This window comes from Thalia democratica, chromosome 5, assembly GCF_965202585.1.
Source record: "Thalia democratica chromosome 5, ktThaDemo2.hap1.1, whole genome shotgun sequence".
NCBI classification, from domain to species: domain Eukaryota; kingdom Metazoa; phylum Chordata; class Thaliacea; order Salpida; family Salpidae; genus Thalia; species Thalia democratica.
Genome location: NC_139169.1, coordinates 2,997,918 through 3,020,786, shown reverse-complemented (window position 1 = coordinate 3,020,786; position 22,869 = coordinate 2,997,918). Strand labels below are relative to the sequence as shown.

Below are 22,869 nucleotides of genomic sequence, written 5' to 3'. Positions count from 1 at the left end.
AATGTGACTTCTAAAACTTTAACTATATCAAAAAAGACACAATTTTTTTTTTGATATACACGTTATAATAGTGTTTTTACGAGATTAAATTTTAAGTACAAGATGTTTAGATATTTGAAATTATTCTTCTTATTAATAAAAAGTAGCTTAATATTTTATTTGTAAAAAAATTATAATAAAATAACAATATCAACGACATCGCTTAAGTATAAAAATTGAGAATAAATAAATGAATACAAAATAATATATAATCATAACTTTTAGTTTTCTAATTTATCAATTTTTTTTTATTAAGTAACCTTACTTATGTGTGAAATCATGTTTTTATAATTTTTCAAAAACTCTTGTGATAATGTTATCGAAAAAGTTTGATTAAAATTTAATCAATAAAAATCACTATCATTTAAAATTAACAGTTTTAAAGGCAGCTTAAAATACTGAAAAGATTTTATCTTTCTTTACACTGGTTATTTATAATGTATTTAGCAATTAAAACTAATGAAGTTATTTAAATTTACGATATTACTTTTACTTTAATTTTTTTGATTACTATAAAATACATAAGTTAAACATTATACCTTTATCAATTTTTTTTTTAACAACTGCATGTGTTTTGTTTTTGACCGGCCTTTTAGTATACATAAAATATTTGAACAAAATATTGTAAAAAAAAAAATCTTAGAAATAGTTTCCTATTTGTGTTTTTCTTTATTTAAACTTTAACAACTACTTGATAAGTTATAGATTGATACTGTAATAAAATACAGATGATTTCTTTATTATTTACTATCAATATTTTATAAGTATTAACGTTGTTTTTAGGTAAATAACCATTTCCTGAAACGTTTTACATTCCAGAGCTTGAATAAACCCGATAAGTCAGTTTCTTACACAACATCTAATCCGATTAAATGTTTAAATATAAAACATAATAACATTAAAATCTGGTTTTGTTTTGGTACAAGATTTTTGAAATACTATCGAAAATATTCAGACCATTTTAGTAAGGTCTAATTGTAACTTAAAAACAAAATAGAAAATTTAAAATAGTTAGCTGTTTCAAAGTTTAATTAACATTGAAATTTAATCTGTAATGTTTTCCGTTCAATTTCTATTGTTGATTTGGTAAACTTCTAAAAAGTATTTTGGAGACAACATTTTTATCTGATTAACAAACTCAAGAATATAATATAATATAATTGTTTAAATTACAGAAACCTTAAAGAGTATTTATTTTTCAATTTATAAAACAACTAAGAATTTCTGATTCTTAAAACGTCATAAACAAAAATATTATTAATTATTTATAACTAGTCTGAAAGCTTTAATTCAAGTAAAATAAGTAATTATATGAAATACAACTTACAAAATTATAAAAGCTTTTAACTTTGACCTTTTGGTTATAAATTCAACTGGAATTTGATTTATGAGGTTTTTATTTAAGGTCTTACTATACTTGTTGAAAAGCTAGATTTATAAATTCCTTAGCTATACTTTTTCTTTATTCTTTTACATAAAATACTATCAGCTTTTTAAACTTCTGTAAGTTTATGACTTTTTTAATATTAAAGAATAAAGTATTATAGCAAAAACCTTTAGTGTAGTTAAATTTTGATGAAATAAATCATAATTGACAACAATAACTAGTAACTTTAATTTATTTGTTTTATCACTATCACTACTATAAACAAAAATATAAATATGTAGCAGATCTAATCTACTTACGGTTCAACAAAATACAATCTGCTGAATGAGAAATGTTTCGAATAAAACATCTGCCTATTAACTGCCGTATAAATATTTGTAAGTGTTATAAGCTACTATGGATACTAAACTTTAAATAGTGTCTAATTAAAAAAATTTTAGAGGTGTTTTTGCCAGCAACATATGATGTCACTAAATACTTATAAGTAAATCAATACAGAAACGACAACTCGATTTATAAATTTTGAATGTTTTATGTTTTTAAATAGTCAAGTAGTAAAACTGTTAAGAAAAAACCGATCTGTAAATAATTTGTTTTAGTTTCTAATTATAGAAGAATATTTTAAAACTACATTAAAACTCAACATATATGATTATACTATTTTTTTTAAATATGGTACAAGTATAGAGTTCGATTAATTTAAAGTAACGGGTTTGTATATAATTATTTATATATTTGTTATTAGAACTAAATAACTTCTGATTCTACATCTATTTAATATTTGGTTACTATCCATTAAATCTCTTGTAGAAAAAATTTTTGTATATATTTTGTAAAACGGGCTGTAAAAATTGCAAATAAATAATTCAACATATTTTAGAGAACATTTTTATTTGAAAAAAAAAGTTTGTTTACCAAATCACAAAAAAACGTTATTAGTTTCCAAGCTTTTATTACAACTTGTTTTATAATTAATTAAAATAAAAACTATGTTTTAAATGTTAATAAACAAACAATAAATACATGTGATGTGTGTTGTAAAGCTATTAAACTCATTATGTTGCTCATTAAATTGTCACAATAAAGTATACAGACATGATATTTGTTATAAAAAAACACTTTTTAAAATGTATTTCAAGTTTTTTACAAAATTTAATTTAACTAGTTTATGAGAAAAAAGGCTTTAAAAATTTACTTAACAACTAAATTAAAACCTAACGTAATACCTGTAGTAGTTTATATTTTAAAAAGTTTCACGCATATTTGTAAATTTTAAAATTTTGCGGAAATAAAAGGATTAAAAGTTTAGACCATTGTAAGAAAATGCCTGACATTTTTGGGGATAAAACTTTATGAGAAACAAAAACAATGATTAAGCAGATTTTTTAAATATGTTAAACATTTCAAAAAATTTAGTCATTAAAATAATTTAAAGTCATAACTTCAATTAAAAGGTTTTATAACTGATAATCCTGATTATTTTTTAAATATTTGATAACTTTTGTAATAAAAAAAAATAAGTTAACTAAACTTTATAAATAATTTTATTAAAACAGCTAAATTTATTGATACTTTAAAACTGATGCTTGTTTTAAATTGCTTTATAAATAAAGACTAAAGTGTACATTTTAATTAGTTGTTAAATTATTTTCAAGGCTTTCGTTTTACTTATACTTTATAAATAGTAAAAATTCGTTAAGGTTTTGAAAGCATTTTCTGGGTATACCATTTTATAAGTTTTATTTATCATCTATAAAGTGAAAAAAAACGATAACTCAGTAAAGCTTGAAATTAATAAAAACTATATACTTTAATGAATGATGAAATCAGATTTACTTTTGTTAAAACAATAAATTCGTGTATCGGTTAAACTTAAAACTTCAAAAACTTTTTGGTCTGCAAAATTTTAACCGTATAATTCTGATAAATACAAAACAAACAAATAAATTATAAATAAACATGGAACATTAAAGCTTTATAATGAATTTTTATCTAACGTGGTAGTTTAAAATAGTTTATTTGTAAACTTTGGCTATTTTAAAAATGACATAATTTAGAAAAAAGATAAAAAAAACATTAGCTGTATCTTTGAAATTTTTAGTAAAGTAAAGTTTAATGTGTAGAAATATTTTATTTTTGTGTTAACTATTTAAAACTTTAGTTTTAGATAATTAAGTAAAAACAAAGTTAGTGCCACCTAACTTTCAATTGAATTCTACGTTTTTGAAAATCTTAAATATAATTAGTCACTAATTAAACAAAATCCATATAAGTCACTTAATAATCTGAATTCCTCATTATAAACATTTTACAAGTTACGAACTAAAAGTATTGTGATACTTGATTTAAGAATATATATAGAACTAGATAAAAACATATTGATCAAATTTAATTTTTAAGTATAAGGCGAGAAAAAATCTTAAAAACAAAGCATGAAGGTAAAAACTAATAAGATTTTTTACCAATAATATGTAGATAGGTAATTGACGTAAAACAATATATTATATTTAAATCTACAGCTGATAATAGAGAATAAAGTACTCAGTTTTAACAGTAAAGTAAAATATACATTTACTTCAGTTCTAAGTTTAGGTATTTGTCATCATAATTTAATATTTTAACGGTTTAACATTTGAAAAAAGTAACTAAAAATTGTCCTTTTTATAAAATATTACTTGATACTTTTTTTGGTAAACAATTAATACGTTTTAAGACAAAGAGTTTTGGAAAACGTCTTTTTTTCTTAACTTAAACGTCTAATAAAATAGTGGAATGCAGTTGAAATTATATTAAGTTTCTTCTAGATATCCCAAGAACAATAATGATAAGTAAACACAATAGATATAATCACTTTTAGCTTAACTTTAATACGAATTATTTCTCATTGGTCGTTTTCGACTACAAATTATAAGTAACTATCTTGACAAAAACGCTATAAATAGACTTTGTTTAAATAAATTACGACAGTTTTTTCCCTTATTTAAACAAAAAGTAGTTTGCTTATAAGGCCATAATGTTTGTATAGTAATTATTTTCTGGAAGATAAAGTAAATATGTTTGCTTGTAAAACGTTTATTAGGAACAAAACCGCCATAAAACAGATACTTATATTTTAGGAATATTATTTTGAGGTAATTTTAGAACGTAACGATGTAATTACAAGTTTTATTGACTGTTTTAAAACGTTGCGGTTTTGAAAAAATGCTAAAAATAAAAACATTGTTCTATTTTTAAAATGACCATAAAATTTATTTTATCCTTGCAATGTTTTACAAGACTCAAAAACAACTAAAAAAGTTCGTAAAAGCAACTTTAAAAAGTCTATAACTTTTATTTAGTTTTTTCTACTACTTAAAGATTTAAACGAAATTGCAATAAACACATAAATAAAAACAACTATTAACAGCAAATTATGTATATAGTTTTTATTTAAACTGTTATTACAAACAATTTAAATTTTATAAAACGGCTTTAATATTATTAAATGGTTTTTAAGACTTGCTTAAACTTTTAGTTTACTAAACTATACGCGTTTTTAAACTAAATATCATTTAATCATGTTTTTGTAACAACTAATATGAATTTCTGAATGCTAAGTTCTTTAGTATATCATATTAGTTACTTAAAATTTTTTTGTACCCTTCAAATGAGTTCGAGGTTTTGTTATAAAAACTAAACCTTATTAAAATTCCATTATGCAATTAAGTAGCTTTGTTAAAACTACAAGAATATTTTTATTTTTTTTTTAGTTTAATTAACGTATTTTATGGTTTTTACTTTAAACAGTTTATTTAAATTAAACTGAAAAAAAAAGTTGGTATTATCTAATTTCGGAAACCTTATAGTACGTTTCTAATTATCTTTATTAAAAAAGTTTTATGCTTTTCAAAACAAAATGTTTTAAAACATTTACTGTTTTAATAAAATTATTTTTATAAATAAAACACTTTTTTTAAACCGTAGAGCAAACAAAAAATCCTAAATTTTATTTAGCAACTTCGATAAATGTTACTTCTTATTTTAACTAAAACAAATTGAATAGTATTAGTAAATTTGTCATAGTAGATTTACACAACTAATGTTTCAAACATTAATATTTTTGTTTTAACAAATGACATCCTAAACGAAAGGAGTTTGAAATTAAATTATTTTCGTCTTTTTCAAACCACCATTAGCAAACTAATTTGCGCAAATCCCAATAGGTTTTTTAATAACTTAAAAACAGTTTTTATTTAAATGTAATTTGTGTTTCTCGAAATGAAAACTAGAAATTTATTCAACTCGATGATAAAGTAAAAGGGTATTTTTTGTGAATTTATTTATCATCGGTATTTTTATCTATAATTAAACTTAAACTTCACAAATTTTAATTCTATAAATAAATAACTAGAAATTAATATTTTGGAATAATTTAAAACACTCATAAGGAATGCATGAATATATTTAAGTTTTTACAATTTAATACAAGTTGGATTTTCTACAGTTAACTGAAGATTCGTAAATTTTGCCTGAATTTTATCAAATTCTCATAACCAAAGTTTTCATACAAAAAAGTTAAAATAACTTCAAAAGCCAACGTTGTAGAGCTATACATAAAAGAAAAATAAAAAAAAAGTTCGATTTTTTTTGAGGATAATTCAAATTGACATGTGTCGGTATTCTCAGTAAAAATCAATAAAATTCATGCCTGTTTTATTTAAATAAAAAATCTTTTTGAACCTAATACGGCTTACTGAGTGTTTTGAGTTCAAAAAAACAAAAAAACATAAAATAAATAATAAAACACTTAAATATTGTGAGTCGGAGCCAAAATTTTTAAGTGGCTTGTGTCTAACAGTTTTTTTTTTTTGTTAATTAAAAATATATTGTTAGCTCAGCAGAATCAATATTGAAATTGATAACTTTTGTGACATTTACTGTTAAAGTTTTTACAACAAAGTTTTTAACTATTTTCCATTATAGTAGTCAAACTTGTGAAAATTTTGTTAAAGATTGTTAAAATGTTAAAGATTCAATATATTAACTATTGTTTGTTATAAGACTTACATTTGTAACGTTTATAGAAAGCTTCTACAAGTAATAAAACAGTTAAACTTATTTCTAGAGTGTTATAGAGGAAATAAATGGTGTTGTATTATGCAAAATAATTTAGTTTTTAACTCTTACGCCTAAAAGTATTTCAAACCAACAATGTAAAAGGTTTATTTTATTTCTAATACTTTAAGAATTGCTTAAATTGTTAATCCATGAGAATATTTAACCTTACATTTTTCACATACTTTAGTGGTTAAAGGTTAAACTACTACTACAGCTTTTCGAAGTTATTATAATTTTACTAGATCAACAAACAAACTAAGTTTCAACTGTGTTTTTAGCTAAAATTTTAGGTTAATATTTTCTAAAAAATAGTTTTTAAATTATTTTATAATTAATTTTAAACTTCAAACTTTTAAAAAACATGCATAATCAAAATATTGATATTTAGCTAAAAATATAATTTAAAATTCAAATTATATGTCAACTAATTATTTACAATATACTCAATTTAAATTTACATTAACACTTTCAGTATAACACAACACGGTATTCTAAAAGTTTCTATATTTACTTTTAATTGAAATTTAAAAACGCGATAAAAATTACGTGTTTTATTTTTGGAGAAAAATAAAAATTTTTGGCACTTATAGCTTTTGCTTATTTGAGTTTACAGTTTTCTTGTAAACTTAATTGATATTGGCTTTAAAGTATTTTTAGACTTAAGCAAGTTTTTTAAGATAATATGGGAAAACCAATGCTATCAAAACTTAATTACATGCTGTTTTAGTACTAACACTGATTTTAGCATGTAGTTGTAAATAAAAGTTATAAAAAACAGTCGGTAAACTGTAATGTTCTGAGAAATTTAAATTAATTTCAATGGAAAAATAGTAAATTTTTAATTAAATGAGTGACATAAAACAGTCTATATATAGTAAAACTTCAAGATTAACTTTGCATGTTTTTTTTTGAATAAAAGAAATACAAATTTGACTGACGTTTAGTAAAAATAATCTAGTAATTAGTTTTCATGCTTAGAAAAAAGCTGAACAAAAAGTCCTGAAATGTTTCTACATAAAATGTAAGATTTTTCTTTTAGTACTGAAATTTATATAAAAGTAATTCTTGTACGTAAGGATGGAATATTTATTAAAACTAATATGTCAAATACTAAGTTCATATAAAAGATAAACAAAAGTTTAAAAAATTTTATTTTAAGCTAAGTAAAAAAGTCTTAAAAAATAAATTAGCTTAACGATAATTTCTAGATTACTTTATAGGTTGGTTATATATTACTTTTTAGAATTTTGATAGTTCATTAAACAAAATAGTTTTACAGAAAATTTTAAATCAAGTGTATTTTTAAAAACATTAAAAAATTAAATTATTGATTGAAATGCATCCAAGATTGTAAGTTAAAAAACCAAAATTGAATAAAATTGTACTAAACAAACTTCCGTAAAAGTTTACGATAAATTTCAGGTACTTAACTTTTTTCAAGCTTTCCTAGAAAGCAAATCGAAAACTATTTGAACGACGTTTCTTTAAAATAATCTTGTAATTAGATCTCGTCTCTGAAACTCCTCAAATAGCACTTTATTCGTTTTCAATTCCCACATGACTTATCATTCAATTAGAATCGAGTCAAAATTACTAAAAGTTCAATTTTAGAAAGAGCACTTGTAGTTGTGTCATTGCTGCAAAATTTTTCGATTTTTTCAAAACTGCATGCTAATTAGCATTAAGTGGAGAATAAACTTTCTTTTTGGATCATTAACTTATGTGTACTTACGTTGGAGTGCTTCTGGAATACAGGCAAAACAACAACTGTCCAATTTATTTCCTACTAAATTAAATCTCATGATGCAGGTTTATATGTTTCAAATGAAACTAAACTGAAAGTGGATTTATTGTAAAACTAAGAAGTTAATTAGTTCTATTCTTAGTAGTACTTGGTATGTTTATAAACTTTAAGTGTTGTTTTAACCGACCTTTAAGTGTTTTAAAGTGTTCAAAAATAAAAACTGCACTTAATTTGTTAAAAAGCTAGCAATTTTAAAGAGTTCAGTGATTTTTATATTTTTCTTTTACAGTTTCTTCAAAATTAACGCAAATAACTTTATATGTTATATTTATTAATAAAATTTTGTTCTTAATGTCATGTTATTATATACTCTTAAAAGTACAGTTATTACATTATTAATTTTTGTAATCAAAACAGAAATAGTTATAACACTTATGTATAAATTAATCCCAAAAATAAAAACTATTTATAAAATAAGTTTAAACTTTAATAGCCATATAGTTTTTTACGTGTATTTTACATAAAACACTATCATCCAAACACTTTTTCAAAAACAACAAATATATTTTTGTATTCACACAAAACAGCCAAATAAGATGTTTTTATCGAAAAAATTTCAAGCTTCTAGCAAATAACTCCTTCTGTTAGTCATCATTCTAATGAGTCATACACCAATTCTCGTATAATTCACCAGATTAAACTCAAATTTTAAAAACCACTTATCTTTTTATTGCTCTAAAAACCTTTTCGTTTTGACAAGTTGTAAGTTTTTGTGGTATTTTTGTAAAATTAAGCCGTAAATTAAATTGAAACATTTACTACAAGAAGTTTATAATTTACTACAAAATTCTTGAACTTATTATCTTTTTATTGCTGCTAAGCTTTTTAGTTTAGAAATTAATCTTTTTTGTACTACTTTTTCCTGTCGGTAGTATAGTGAAAGTAGTACAAAAACTTGAGAACATTTCTACGAACTTTAATCATTTACAGCTTTAGTAGAGATTAGATTGTTATTATAAAGTTTAAGGGAAGTTTTGGCATAGTTTTTAAATTAAACTGAAATCATTTTTGCTAAAATTGTTTTGTATCTTTTAGAATATAAGTCATATTTAAACTTCTTTAAGGAAACAGTATTTAGTTTTATTAAACAAAATAGTATACAGCTAGACTTATTTACGTAAAACTATAGTTTTAACACTTAATTTGTTTACATACTAATTTACAATAACTAACTTATTTAAATATTACTTTTAATACAAAAATAACACTGTTTTTCAGTCAGCAGTTTATTAATTTGGGAAAACGAAAAAACAAACGACAACTGACCTAATATTTTTTAGATGGACGGGGATAAAAATAAATAAGAATAAATTCAAGGAGAGATAAAAGAAAAAGAAAGTTTGGGTATAAAAAGACAGGTCATCAACTTTACAACAAAATAAAAAGAAAATAAAAATATCTTGCCTCGATATATATTATATATATATGTATATAAATTCTACCTTTATTAACGCAAAAAAACGCATCAAATTCCAGATAAAAACTAAAATTTTTAATAGGAATGGTACAGCGTTTCTGTTGTCTGAAAAAACAAATTAGTTTCTTGGAATGCAAAAACTAATTACTTTCAACAAAGTAATCTTTTTTTTCAAACATTTATATCAAAATAAAAGAAGAAACAGAGAAAGTTGGGTGTTAAAAGGACAGAGATATATAATATACAAGGTAGTAATTGTTTATTACTTTTTGTGTAAAAACTGATAAATTTTTCTAGACGAATTAAAAAAAACAAAAACACGCAAATTGTTTTGTTGAACCTTTTTTTTGTGTCGGCACTTTTACGATAACTTTTTAATATAAATACTTGAATCTTTTTAGAATAATGTAACTATAAATTTAATAAAAGGATTCAAAAACAACAATATAGAATCTCAATATGATAATAACTGTATACTTAGCTAGCATTTTAATAGGTTAAAACCGACTTTTAAACAAAACAAATTCAACAATACATCGTCATGGCAACGACATAATTTCCATGGGGTCCACGTGGGGGGTTTTCACCCGGCGGCTGTTTCCACGGGGGCGGGGGTCGCCTCTTCCGCGGGCTTCTCTGCTTCTGCTGGGGTCTCTTCCACTACTTTTGTTTCTGCTGGTGCTTCGGTCTGTGCCGAACCGTTTGCTTCCACTCCTGAAAGAATAAAAAAATAGTAATTTTTTTATTAATAATGTTAATGGTAAAGAAATCCTAAAGATATGTTGGCCTCAAGCATGGGGCCAAACAGATTGATATGATTTTTATAAATGTGAGTGTTCTTAAAAAGAATTCAAGCTGTTGTACATCAATATGTTTTTATTATCTTAGATGGGTGAGGATAACATCTTTATAAATCTAATTGTTGGTAATATTTTGATTTACTATGACAGAGTTGGCAGTTTTAGCTATTAAACCTTAACTTAAACCTTTCTCTTTTGAATATCAAACTTTTAGAGTGTGGTTAAAACAGTATAAAACTGTTGTTGGAAATATTAAATTCTGCTTAAAAACGTGTATGATAGTTATTAAAACTTCTAAATATTTTACAATAAAACTTTAATTTTTGGAAAGCAAAGCTCCTTCAAACATAAAGTGTTTTTACTTTAATTATAAAAAACATGCTTACTGCAAAGAGAAGTAAAAACTAATTTACAACAAAATTAACAGTGACGTAAAGCAATAGCCTAATATAAACAAGCCGAAGTCATTATATTAATTGCCTGCTTTGAAAGAAACGTAATCACTTTACAATAAACACTCAAAGTAGCTCTTTTACCGTGAAGACTGTATTTAATTTGAAGTTTTTGTTTGTTCAACTATAAAGCCGCTTGAAAGCAAACAAGACAACAAAAAGTCGTTAAAATTAGGCGGATTTCGGTCGTGATTAATATTGTGTCAAGCGAAATTTATAAAAATTGGCACTAAATTGCCATAAAACGCTGGAAGTTGCCATAAAACGCTGAAAGTTGCCAATAAAGTGACAATTTGGACATGATGTTAGTGTTTACACTGGAGTTCTGGTGGGAAGTTTACATAAAATAATTTTACATTATGAAAGTGTTTGCTCTTTTTCAATGTTTGTTGAGTCTACTAGAAACGTGATGTTGTAACTTTGTATGTTGTAATGTAAAACTTTTAGACGGTAAGCTAAGACTTTAGAACGTTGTAGTATAAGATTAATATCTTGTCATAGAGGTAGTGTCTTGTATAAATTTTGTTTTTGTTTTTTTGTTTTAAAAACTTTTATTTGGGTTTTATGGTATACACTTTTTCTTACAAGTAAATAATTTAATAAACTTTAATATTTTATTGCATTTATCAAACTACAAGTGTTTGAAAGAGTTTAAAGATTAATTGTTATAAAAGTAGAGCTATTTTGCTGTTTACAACTTTTAAAAAAATTATAAATTTTATATGTTATGGCTACTGTGTTTTTACTACCTTATTTTCTCCGCCTATTTTTAACAACTACTGTTTAGTTTTACAAAACTGTAAAATTTTTTTAATTATGATATAATTGCTGTTTTTATAGACTGAAATAACACAAAAATTTTAACAAGTTTTGTATTTTTTTGTAATTTAGGACTTTTAAAGCTATTTTTAATAAATCATTTTTCTTACTCAATTCTTTTTAATAAAATTATAATTTATAATGTATTCTAAACTTCAGTTATAATTTAAGTATTTAATATGATTAATACATGTTAAAGTAATGATAACATATCTGAGTTTTACATATGTAATTTACTCATCAATAGTTTTTTTTGTTCAATTTTGTCTTATGTATTACTTTACTATATGATATTCTACTCAATACTCATTAATAGTTTTATACTAACCATTAGATTTAACTCCTTTAACTTTATATTGTATTATGTATATACATCTGTAACATATATATTATATATATATGTATATATTAATTAACTTACCATTTGATTTAAGTTCTTCAACTTTATATTGTATTATTTATATACATCTGTTTTATATCTATATATGTTTATGTATAAAAAATTGTACTCACCATTCGATTTAACTTCTTCAACTTTGTCTTACAACTAACAATATTTCAAATTCACTTTTATATTTTTTAGTTTAAATATAAATATACTATTCAACTTACCATTAGATTTAACGTCTTCAACTTTGTTTATTATAATTCTTTAACTAAAATATTATACAGAATATATATTTATATTAATTAAAATACTAACCATTAGATTTAACTCCTTCAACTTCATATTATATTATTTATATTCATCTGTCTTGTATGTATATATATATATATTATTCTACTAACCATTAGATTTAACTTCTTCAACTTTATATCATATTATTTATATACATCTGTTATATATATAAATATACAATTGTACTCACCATTAGATTTAACTTCTTCAACTTTGTCTTCTGCTTTTACTTTGGTCGATGAAGCTGAAGCGTCTGCTGGCTCTGTAAAAAAGTAATAATAAAAATAATTAATTTTGAATGGTACACTAAAGGCTAAACTTTCAAATGAAGAGAGAAAAACATGTACGATACAAAATGTACAAAAATAGAGCTTGTACTATTGTGCACGAACTTTTTACAGCATTCTTATAGACAAAATAAAATAATCATGCTACTTTGGCCTTAAAACAATTCTAAAAACATATATCCTTGTGCATGTTTATTAAAAAAAGATAGGGGTTTATTCTGTTTGGTTTCTTAAAAAAAAAAGAAAATGGATATGTTACTACATACATGTTTGTTTATAAATTTGTTTGTATAGGAGCTATAGTTGTTTACTTATTCAACACTATACTGATATACTTGTGTGTATACATAGAAAATAAGATGTACGTATTTCACTAGCTGCTAAAAAATTCTTAAAATTTTGTTTTGTAACTTATACAGATACTTTTTAAAATATTAAAATTTTTGTTTTAATAGTAATAGTAAAAATGTCTACACTGTGTAATTTTAGTTTGTAACTTTTTTCTAAAAAGAAAACTTTGGACTTAATATGAAAAGTATTGTAAACTTTGTTCAGACTAATATTTATATATTTTTTGATCAATAAACCAAAGTTTTGAAAATATTTAATAAAAAAACTGAAAGTAAACAAAAAATAAGCCAAGTTTTTAGTTAATTATTTTACGCACCGGAAGAAGTGTCATAAAATTTTAACTTTATACTCATTACTTTGCCAAATTATTTCACTAATACACATTATTAGTAAAGTAGGACATTTATTGGTTATATTAAGGTCAATTTGCTAGCTTATTGAGTTAATTCTAAATATATAAACTGTGTATGCTTCTATATTACTTCTTTTACATGCTATACTAATAAGTCCAAGTTTTTGGTAAACAGCAACTTAGAATAGTTATAAAATTAAGGTTTGATCTTATATCTGAATTCACGATCTATTTGGTTTAGAATAGTTACAACTACAAACTTACACCTTAAAACATAATATTAAAGTAAACTATATATAAACTTTTTTAGTCTTTTTGAGCATTTAATAAGTTTATTATAGTAATAAAACAGCTTTAAGCTTCAAAAGATTCTAAATTTTTTTTAGATAAATTTTTTAACAGTATATGTAAAAATATTTAACAAACTTTTTTTCGACTTGAACACGCTCCACTTAAAAAGTTTCTTGAAGGACTTTCCGCTCAACTTTCCCTTCTTCTTCGGTTTCTCCGCCTTGGGAGCCTCTTCTGCGGGCTTGTCTTCTGCTGCTGCTGGCTTCTCCTCCTCTTTGGGAGCCTCCTCCTTGGCGGCTTCCCCGTTCTCAACAGGAGCCGCTTCCTCAGCTGGTTTCTCCTGTGAAGGATTGGAAGTTGTAAAATACTAAAATTCATATTTGAAGGTCTGCATACTTGGTAAATACTCAAAATTTTTTACCTTAAAATTTAATTACTAAAAAATATATTTCCTGCGTTTACAGTATTAGTTTTTGTTGTGGAAATAGTTTACAGTTTTAAAAATACTTTTTGTAACGAACCTCTTCGACAGCAGGTGTTTCTTCTACTGCTGCTTCCACTGCAGCTTCTGCTTGTGCTGGAGCTTCTTCTGGTTCAGCAGCAGCTACTACTGGCTCCTAATTTATAAAAAGATTTAAATACTTTATTTTACAAACGTGTAAAATACTAATGTTTGAAAATTTCAGACCATTGCATTAGATCTGTTGAAAACACATTAAAAAAATAGTTTATTTCTTCTGAACTTAGTTGTTTATAAATTTTTTAAACAAAACTTGCTGAGTGCATTATATTTTTCTGCTAACCTCAACAGGGGCTTTGGTTTCTTCTACGACTGGTGCAGCTTCGGCTACTGGTGTTTCTGTAAACAATAAAAATATATAATAATTATAATAAAGCCTAAATGGTGTTTTTGAAAGAAATAATTGTTATTTAAAGTTTCTTTATGTTAATAACTGAAACAGGTTGGTTTATTTAAAAAATAAAATACTATATCAGTAATAAAACACTACTGTGTTAAAAAACCAAAGATATAAGTAAACCAAAACGCAACAGAATATGTTAAACCTTTTATGATTTATTTATTACCAAAGAGAAGAAGCAAAGCAAATTGTCAGAAAGCTGATTACTATAAAGATCAAATCCCTTTTAAAGTAGCTATATGAATTTTCAACCAATACTTACTTAATACAGATAAGTATCTATACTACTGAGTTACATAAATCATGGTAAAATTTTACAATTAATTTTAAATATAATTCATGAAAAGATTTTATTTTAAAACTTATTTCAGCAACTAGAATTTTATTGTTTGTTTTCAATCAAGTGAATTTGTATAATATTCAGAAAAGTATACTATAAAATTATATTCGATTTTAAAGTACTTAACTTGAAATTTCAATTTTAATCTTATTAACAGACATTATGTTACTTTAAGTAAAAGTTTTAAAGTAATTTTCTGACATAAGTTTTAGTTTACTTGTAAGTTGCATAGTTTTTTTTCAAAAGTCTTGTATTATTTATTTATTTTTACATGTAAAACAATATTCAGCTATGTCAAACATCTTTAAATAGTTTTTGAAAAATTATACGTGATAAACTTTAGAAAAAGTTCATGTGTTTACATACATACTCGGTTTTTTTTTTCTAATACCTTTTTGTGCTCTGTAAACATAATATTTCTGTTCAAACTAGCACGTACTAAAAAAACTTTCTTTAAGTCTTGATCAATTCAGTTTGATTTAAAAAACTTTAAAGATAGTTTTTTTTGAACGTTTGTCTAACTTATCATTGAAACAACATGTAAACCATCACATTATAAGACTTCTTAACAATTATACAAGACTGTGTTAAAAGCTTCAAACTATTCATATCAATTAAATTATACTTTTTATGTGAAAGTATTTACTACAAACTTTTCTATGTGAAAATATTTACTACAAACTTTTCTATGTGAAAATATTTACTACAAACTTTTCTATGTGAAAATATTTACTACAAACTTTTCTATGTGAAAATATTTACTACAAACATTTCATACTTACTACGTGAGTATGTAGTCACCTGCTGTTTCTATTCACAAACATGAAAATATGCAGACGACAAAAGAAGACAGAAACCGCTAAAATGTTCTCAATAGAACTCACACAAGTACGTAACACAAAAGTTCAAGAAAGTTTACAAGTGTATTGAGGTCACCAAAGTGTGTTTTCTTTTCGTTCTAACAGGAGAAGCCCGTGCCGTCTTCTCATACAAAAACATTACAAGTTGAACCGCGAAAAATTCTCCAAACAAAAGAGGAAACGTCATTGTCCTCTGATCAACACGTAACAATGAAAAAAATTCATCACGAAAAATTTCGACCCGCCGAACTGACGTAACTTTTTCTTGAAAGAAAAAACTTTAAAAAGAAGTAATTTGCGCAACCGACTCTCAACTACAAAAATAAAAATCACGACTTATTTGTAATCAGCTTTTTTTCAGCTCGTGACGGTAATACACGACTTGTGACGTCATAAAGCTCACCAGTGCCACCGCGTGGTGAGTTCGTGACTTGTTTGGGCGTGGTGAGTGTATGATGAGAGTTTTTACATGCAATCTGGAAGAAATCGAACGATAAGAGTTTATTTGTTTTTATCAAAAGTTTTTATTATCGTCAATTTAAGGATTGCGAGTTTTGAAAGTGGACTCACAAATCACATTAAGTTTTTCGGTGTTGAGTTTTAACGGTACTAGTGAAAAAATATTTGCTTACCAAAGCAATTTGCACCACTCAAAACACGTTTTAATATTATCAAGAAATTCGACTTGTTTTTTGTTATTTAGGAGTTTAAAGGACTGAAAACAACACACTGATTAAACTATTGTTTTTTAGCATCAAATCACCTTCCAAATTTTTACGCGTGAGTTGGCTTTTTAGATGTGAAATATCAAACTTTTAATTTACTTGATTTTTTTTTATTTAATTCTAATTTAACTCAAACTCTAAAAGTAACTATTCAATAAACCTTAGCTTCAAGTGTTAATTGCTTCCAGCTTTGTTTTTATTTAGTTAGTTACTCGCTTGTAGCTAGTAAATTTGCATGAAAAAAAAAATTTAATAAATTCAGACGATTTTTTATTTCCATCGTTATTAATGCCGTTTCAGAACTTTTCGTTTGCTACATACAAGAGTATGCCCTCACTTTAACTCAGATGAACGAAATACATTTATCTTGCTTCGAACAACTAAACTAAAAGTTTAAATCAGTCTTCAAGTCGTATTTTTTCTTAAACTCAAACATACGAGTGAAAATCATTCAAAAAGACGTTATACATTTGTACAAATGACAAATAGGCTCAATTGACATACAGTGTAAATCTCAAATACACTTCAACTTTAGGTAGGGGATTACAAAAGTATTATTTCCTTAATTCAGCTTTTCTATTGCCCTCACTGTGACACAATACGGGAGAAAAGTTTCGTAATTGAATTAAATATTTGGTTTTTTGAAAATTTTGACTGTATTGCTGTAAAATGCGCTGTTTTTATAAAACCAGTATTTTTAGTATTTTTCTTTTTCTCAAATATATTTTAGTTTTTATTATATGTGTGAATATGTTTGAAACAAACTTAGAATATGAAAATATTCAAATTGGTTTCTTTTCTTTTCAGTTTTATTAAACATTACTACTAAAATTTTTCTTAGCAGTTGTAAGTGAAGTAAACAAAAATAAAAAACGTCATCACTTAGAACTTAAAGTTCAAGAAACAACGTCTCAGACGAAAAATAACATTTCTATTACAGTAAGACTTCAAACAGAACAAATTAAAACGTCAGTAACTCAAACAACGACCAAAAGTTTTTGAAGTAAAAAAATAATTAAGTTAATTGTTTTTTAAATAAACTTAAGCTTTATACAGTAGCATTAGAATTTATTATAGTTTTTTTTTATAGAAACATATAATTATTTATGTTTATAAATTTATATTTCAAAACAGATGAGACTATTACTTTTAGAATTATATGTTAATTTGGAAAAGTAATTGATTATAATCTTTGTTTGATCCGACAATTACAACCACTAAGTCTTTAAAAAAAGTTGTTTTACCAATCAATCAAAACAACTATTAAACTTTTAAACTCCTTTTGAAAGTTTACAAACTGTAAAACAAACCAACTTTAAATAAACCACGAAAAGCAATAATAGAAAGGCAATAAAAAAGTTTTGTTTTACTGTAAAAATTATAGCCACAAAACGACTTTGAAAAATATAATCTTTTTTTGTATAATCAAAATAAACATTTTAAAACAAGACATTACAATGTTTTTTGTCAAAGCTATAAAATTAAATACCAAATATAGCGTGTTAAGTTCAGCTACGAAGCAATCATTTAGCAAAAAAGAAACTGAAAACAGAAGCCTCAAAAGTATTAAAAGAAAGGAGACTTTCTACCGTAAAACTTAAGTAAAACTTAACCAACAAAACAAGCACAAAGAGTAATAAAAAATCATCAAGTTTGTAGAAAAGCCTACCTAAGTAATTTTTATATTACCAATGTACCAAACAAGACAATCAAACAGTTAAACAAACTAGAGTGACAGCTTTGAAACTCTACATAAAATAAAGTCAGTTTATTACAGCAAAAAGAAAATCTAACAAGAAAGTTATAAAGTTGGAAGTTTTAAACAATAGTAGTTCAAAATTTATCCATTAAAATAATCACAAAACCTACAAAAATAACCCATAAATTCTCTTGTATTTGTACTCCATTTCTCAACAACTCTATTATTTCAATGTTTAAAAGATATACATCAAATAAGAAAGTTATAAAAATATTTATTTAGCAAAAGTTATTTTAAAATTAAGCATCAAAACAAGCACAAATAAATCATCAAAAACATGTAAAATCCCACAATATGAAGCTACATTTCACGAAATTTAGTAAGCTAGCTTTCAACCGCCGAAAACCAGCCGGCTATATACATTGAGGCGGGAAAATTGAATCTATAAGTTTTGAGCGGCAAGTAGTTGCTAGTTGGTAAGCGCGAGTATTTCAGCATGCTTTGAAAGTATGATAGAGTTGAGTATGATAGCTTTTCATGGGTTGTTTATGCTAAGAGTGCCTTCTTTATTTTTTGCTCTAAAGCCCTTACTAGACAATATTTCGCAATATTGAAAGCTATTTCAACATCTATAAGCTGAGAACTTTTTATAACCCTTAGAAGACAAAATTTCGCAATATTTAAACGCGATTTCAACATCTACACGCCGAGAACTTTTTTATAAAGCTAGATTTTTTTTCAAATAATTTAATCACACAATGATTTTGCTGAATAACTTTTGTTTTAAAATAGGCTTTTGCAAGCACTTTATGATAGTAAACAGTAGAAATTTATCTTAAAAAGTTTCAAATTTAGAGACGAAAACCCGCCGCAGTAAGGTATCACCAGAAGTAATTTCTGTACTTATTTGGTAGTGAGGGCACAAGTAAAAGTGAGGGCATAAAAACGGAGATAAATATAATGCTAACTCGGTAGTTAGGGGCACATATGTCTCTTACTTTCTACTCAACAAAAACTCGTGAATATTTTATGAACTCTTCGCTTCTTGTTTGTTTAACTTATTTCTTGCTTTTCGAATTTATTACGACTCTAATGCTCGCTTTGCCACAATTTTCTAGGCGTTGGCTTGGTAGTCAAGTCAAGCAAATTTTAATTATTAATTTTGAGATGATGTAATGTTTGTTTATCGGTGCCGCTTGTTTGGCTGCTAGATTTGCTGATAATTTTGTGTTTTTGCTGTTTTAACTGATTGTTTACTGTTTTAACTTCAATTAAGGAGTTAGTTAAACACAACTGCTGTATTTTATACGTACGCAAACACTGAATCGCGTATACAATTTAACTCACAATGTTACAAGTAATATTAAAGTGGGTAATTTATTGTTAAGTTTGTACTTTAACCCTCACATGATGATTCTTAAACATTTTTAACTGATATATCTGCAAATTGGATAATTCAAACTTAAATAACCTCAAAAACAAATCTACTACAAAGTTGCAACACTGTCACATCAAACAGTATAAAGTTAAAATCAACAAACAATTGAAATAAAGACTACAACAATAAATAAACAATAAAAACTTACTAATAAACTAATAAACTTAATTAAATTTAATATTTTAGACATATAAAAAACTAACTAGTTTACTTACTGTAATATATCTAACTTTTAAGTAAAATATTCAGCTTAATAGATTAATAATTAAATATTTAATTTTAATTTATTTAAAAATTTTTTTATTTATTAATAATAACAAACCGGTGAGTTGTTCTGCTGTTTCGCCCATTTCTTCAGTTACTTGATTCTCTGCTCCTTCTGGCACTTCGACGGTTTCTTTTTGTTCGGCGTCTTGAGCTGCTTCACCCGCCTCTGCTTCCGCGCCTTCTTCGTCTCTCTTCTCTTCGACTGGCGCCTCGCTACTCTCTTCTTTCTCTTCCACTTGCACAGGCGTCTCTTCCACTGCTGCTTGTGCCGGGGCAGCTTCTTCTAATGGGGCCACTTCAACTTCGGGCTCCGGTTCCGGCGCGTCCAATGCTTCCGGCTCGGTTTGGGGGATTTCAGGTTCTGCTACTTCCACCGGTGCCTCTTCTTGAGCAGGTTCTTCTACTGGTGCTGCTTCAGCTGCTTCTACAGGTGCCCCGGCAACTGGTTCTTGAGCAACTTGTTCGGGTTCCGCTGCTTCTTCAGTTGCTTCTTGTTCTGCTGGATCGGCTTCTTCTGCCTGCGCTGGTTCCTCCACCGGCGCTGCTTCTTCTGCAGCTGGTGCATCAGTAGCCTCTTCTTGGGTTTCTTCTGCCACTGCTGCTTCAGGTTCAGCTGCTGGAGCTGCTTCCTCGGCTTGCTCTTCAACCGGAGTTGCTTCCTCATGAGCCACCGGAGCTTCTGATGCCTCTGCTTGGGCTCCGGGCTCTTCAGCTGCGACTTCTTGAGCTGCCTCTTCCGTGGCATCTGCTGCTTCAACCTGAGCTTCTTGAACTGCTTCTGCTGGACTTTCCTCAGCAGCAGGGGCTACAGGAGCCTCTACAGCAACTGCAGGGGTTTCCTCCTTAGCAACCGGGGTTTCTTCAGCGACAACAGAGGTTTCTGGGGTCTCAGCTACTTGTTGTTGGGTTTCGGTGTCAGACATTTTTGAGGTTTGGCAAAGTAAATTGGCAAATAAATAAAAATTAAAAAGTCTGAAAAAATAATTTTGGTTGAATAAGAATAAAAATGATGTTGTCACTTTAGTGTATGGAATACTTAAAGTTTAAAAACTAATTTTAAGTCTCAGCAACTATTAGTAATTTATTAAGCAATATTTTAAAATTATTTGCCAATCATTTCAATATAATAAATTGAAGTGTGCTACTAAATTATCAGCTTTATAGCAACAAGCAATTCTAACGAAAATATAAAAGTTTTTTTATGAATTAAGAACAAAAAGATAAAACTTAAGTGAACTTACAATACTTTAACTTATAAGTAAGTTTTATGAGGCCGAAAAAATAAGTAAAACATATTCATTGTAATACACAAATTTTTCAAAGCGCAAAAACTTTAAACAAATTCCGTTTTTGCTTATCAATAGCAAACAAAATCAATAGAAATCATTCAAGCGTTTCAACAGATTATTGGCAGATTCTAACAGAAGATAATGCGAGAGAATTGTTTGTAAAACGAGAGAGTTGTTTGAGAGATAAGAAAGAGAATAGAGTGAGTATTAACCAGACATCTCTCTTTATTGAAAAGTATATATCGATAGTTAAGATCTCCGCTATTATTGAAAAAATTGAGTTTCAGTTTTAAAATTGAAAATTTAACTTTTTGTGTATTAGTAATATATTTTCAGTTTCAACAAAAACTTTTTTGTTTGGTTTAACATACCTTTGAGTGAACCTAACTCCATGTTTATTTATACCTTATAAGTTCTTTATTTTTATTATCAGTATTCTATACTTTTATTTGCTTATATTAACTGTATGCAAACTTTTACTAATCTCATTATAATAATAGAAATAAAAGTATATATGCATATTAATTAGCTAAAATTGAACAAAACCTTGTAAAGTTTTTAAAAAATATCAAAATTATTTCCAAACAAATATATGATAACACTTAGCGATCAATATCTAAGTTAATGTTTAGCTCAAGAAAAATACAGATAAGATAGTTCAATGTAAACATATAGCGTCTACTAGATCTACGCAAACAATGTCTAAAACTCAAGTTATTATTATAAATTCGCACGATAAAGTCAAAATACCCGAAATTAACATTACGTATTGTGGAACTTTGAATGTAGATGATAAAGTTTGAGAGATAAAATAAAAACCTTTACAAACTAAAAAGCTGTGAAGAAATCTATGCATCAGTCTGGATTTTTAATAAAATTTTATTTGTACAGTGTTGACTGATATTTTAAAATACTACAATAATCGAAAAGTCAACTTGAAAAAAGATAGTAATTACAAAAAAAGTAATTTAACTTGGAAAAATTGTTTTAAGAGTTGTTTTAATATAAGTAATAAAACATGTTAACTTAATTGTAAAACGTTTTCACAATATCAATATTTTTATGTTGTTGTAAATACAAGCTTACGGTAGAAACATTTTTAGATTAAAAACTCCTGCAAAATGTTTTTACAATTTTAGTTTAAGGTGGTTTGTAAACAAATGAAATATATTTTTGTGCGAGGGTATTTTAAGTAAATGAGCATGAAAAACTTTTAATGTTTAAAAATAAAAATAAACAATTGTGCCTACGTGACCTAGAAGTGTTATTATTTTATGATAAAGTAAAAAAACTCTGTATCATAATTTTTAAACGAGTGAAAGTAATTTAGGTTAAAACTTCTTTTACTGATCCAATCAAGATAAAACTTTTTAATATAAAGTTTAATTAGCCTCTCTTATTAACAAAAATAGTTTTCTACAAATAATATTTAAACAAACACTATACTAAAAATAAACTAGCTCCAAAAAAAAACTACAATACAATAACCCATAATCTTAAAGCAGTTACATACGTTTACATCGAAACATCTAATGCAAACTAAATTACCAAGTTAA

General features: G+C 25.8%; 1 protein-coding gene across 1 annotated transcript; it reads right to left on the bottom strand.

Annotated features, from left to right (window-relative positions):
* Positions 1–9,593: 9,593 nt before the first annotated feature.
* LOC145835517 (uncharacterized) lies at positions 9,594–20,992 on the bottom strand. Its single transcript, XM_082943161.1, has 6 exons — positions 20,080–20,992; positions 14,579–14,634; positions 14,297–14,392; positions 13,911–14,115; positions 12,685–12,756; positions 9,594–10,458 (listed from the first exon to the last, which is right to left on the bottom strand). Exons 1-6 carry the CDS (start codon positions 20,945–20,947, stop codon positions 10,328–10,330), a joined length of 1,428 nt encoding a protein of 475 aa, XP_082799287.1. The 5' UTR covers positions 20,948–20,992; the 3' UTR covers positions 9,594–10,327.
* Positions 20,993–22,869: the final 1,877 nt, after the last annotated feature.

What these genes read in the sequence shown, in the direction of transcription:
- LOC145835517 (XM_082943161.1), bottom strand. Translation starts at nt 20,947, where the DNA reads ATGTCTGACACCGAAACCCAACAACAAGTAGCTGAGACCCCAGAAACC. An exon ending in AAACACCTGCTGTCGAAGAG is followed by an intron (nt 14,116 to 14,296) that starts GTTCGTTACAAA and finishes AATCCTTCACAG; the next exon opens with GAGAAACCAGCTGAGGAAGC. An exon ending in TGAAGAAGTTAAATCTAATG is followed by an intron (nt 10,459 to 12,684) that starts GTGAGTACAATT and finishes TTATTCTTTCAG; the next exon opens with GAGTGGAAGCAAACGGTTCG.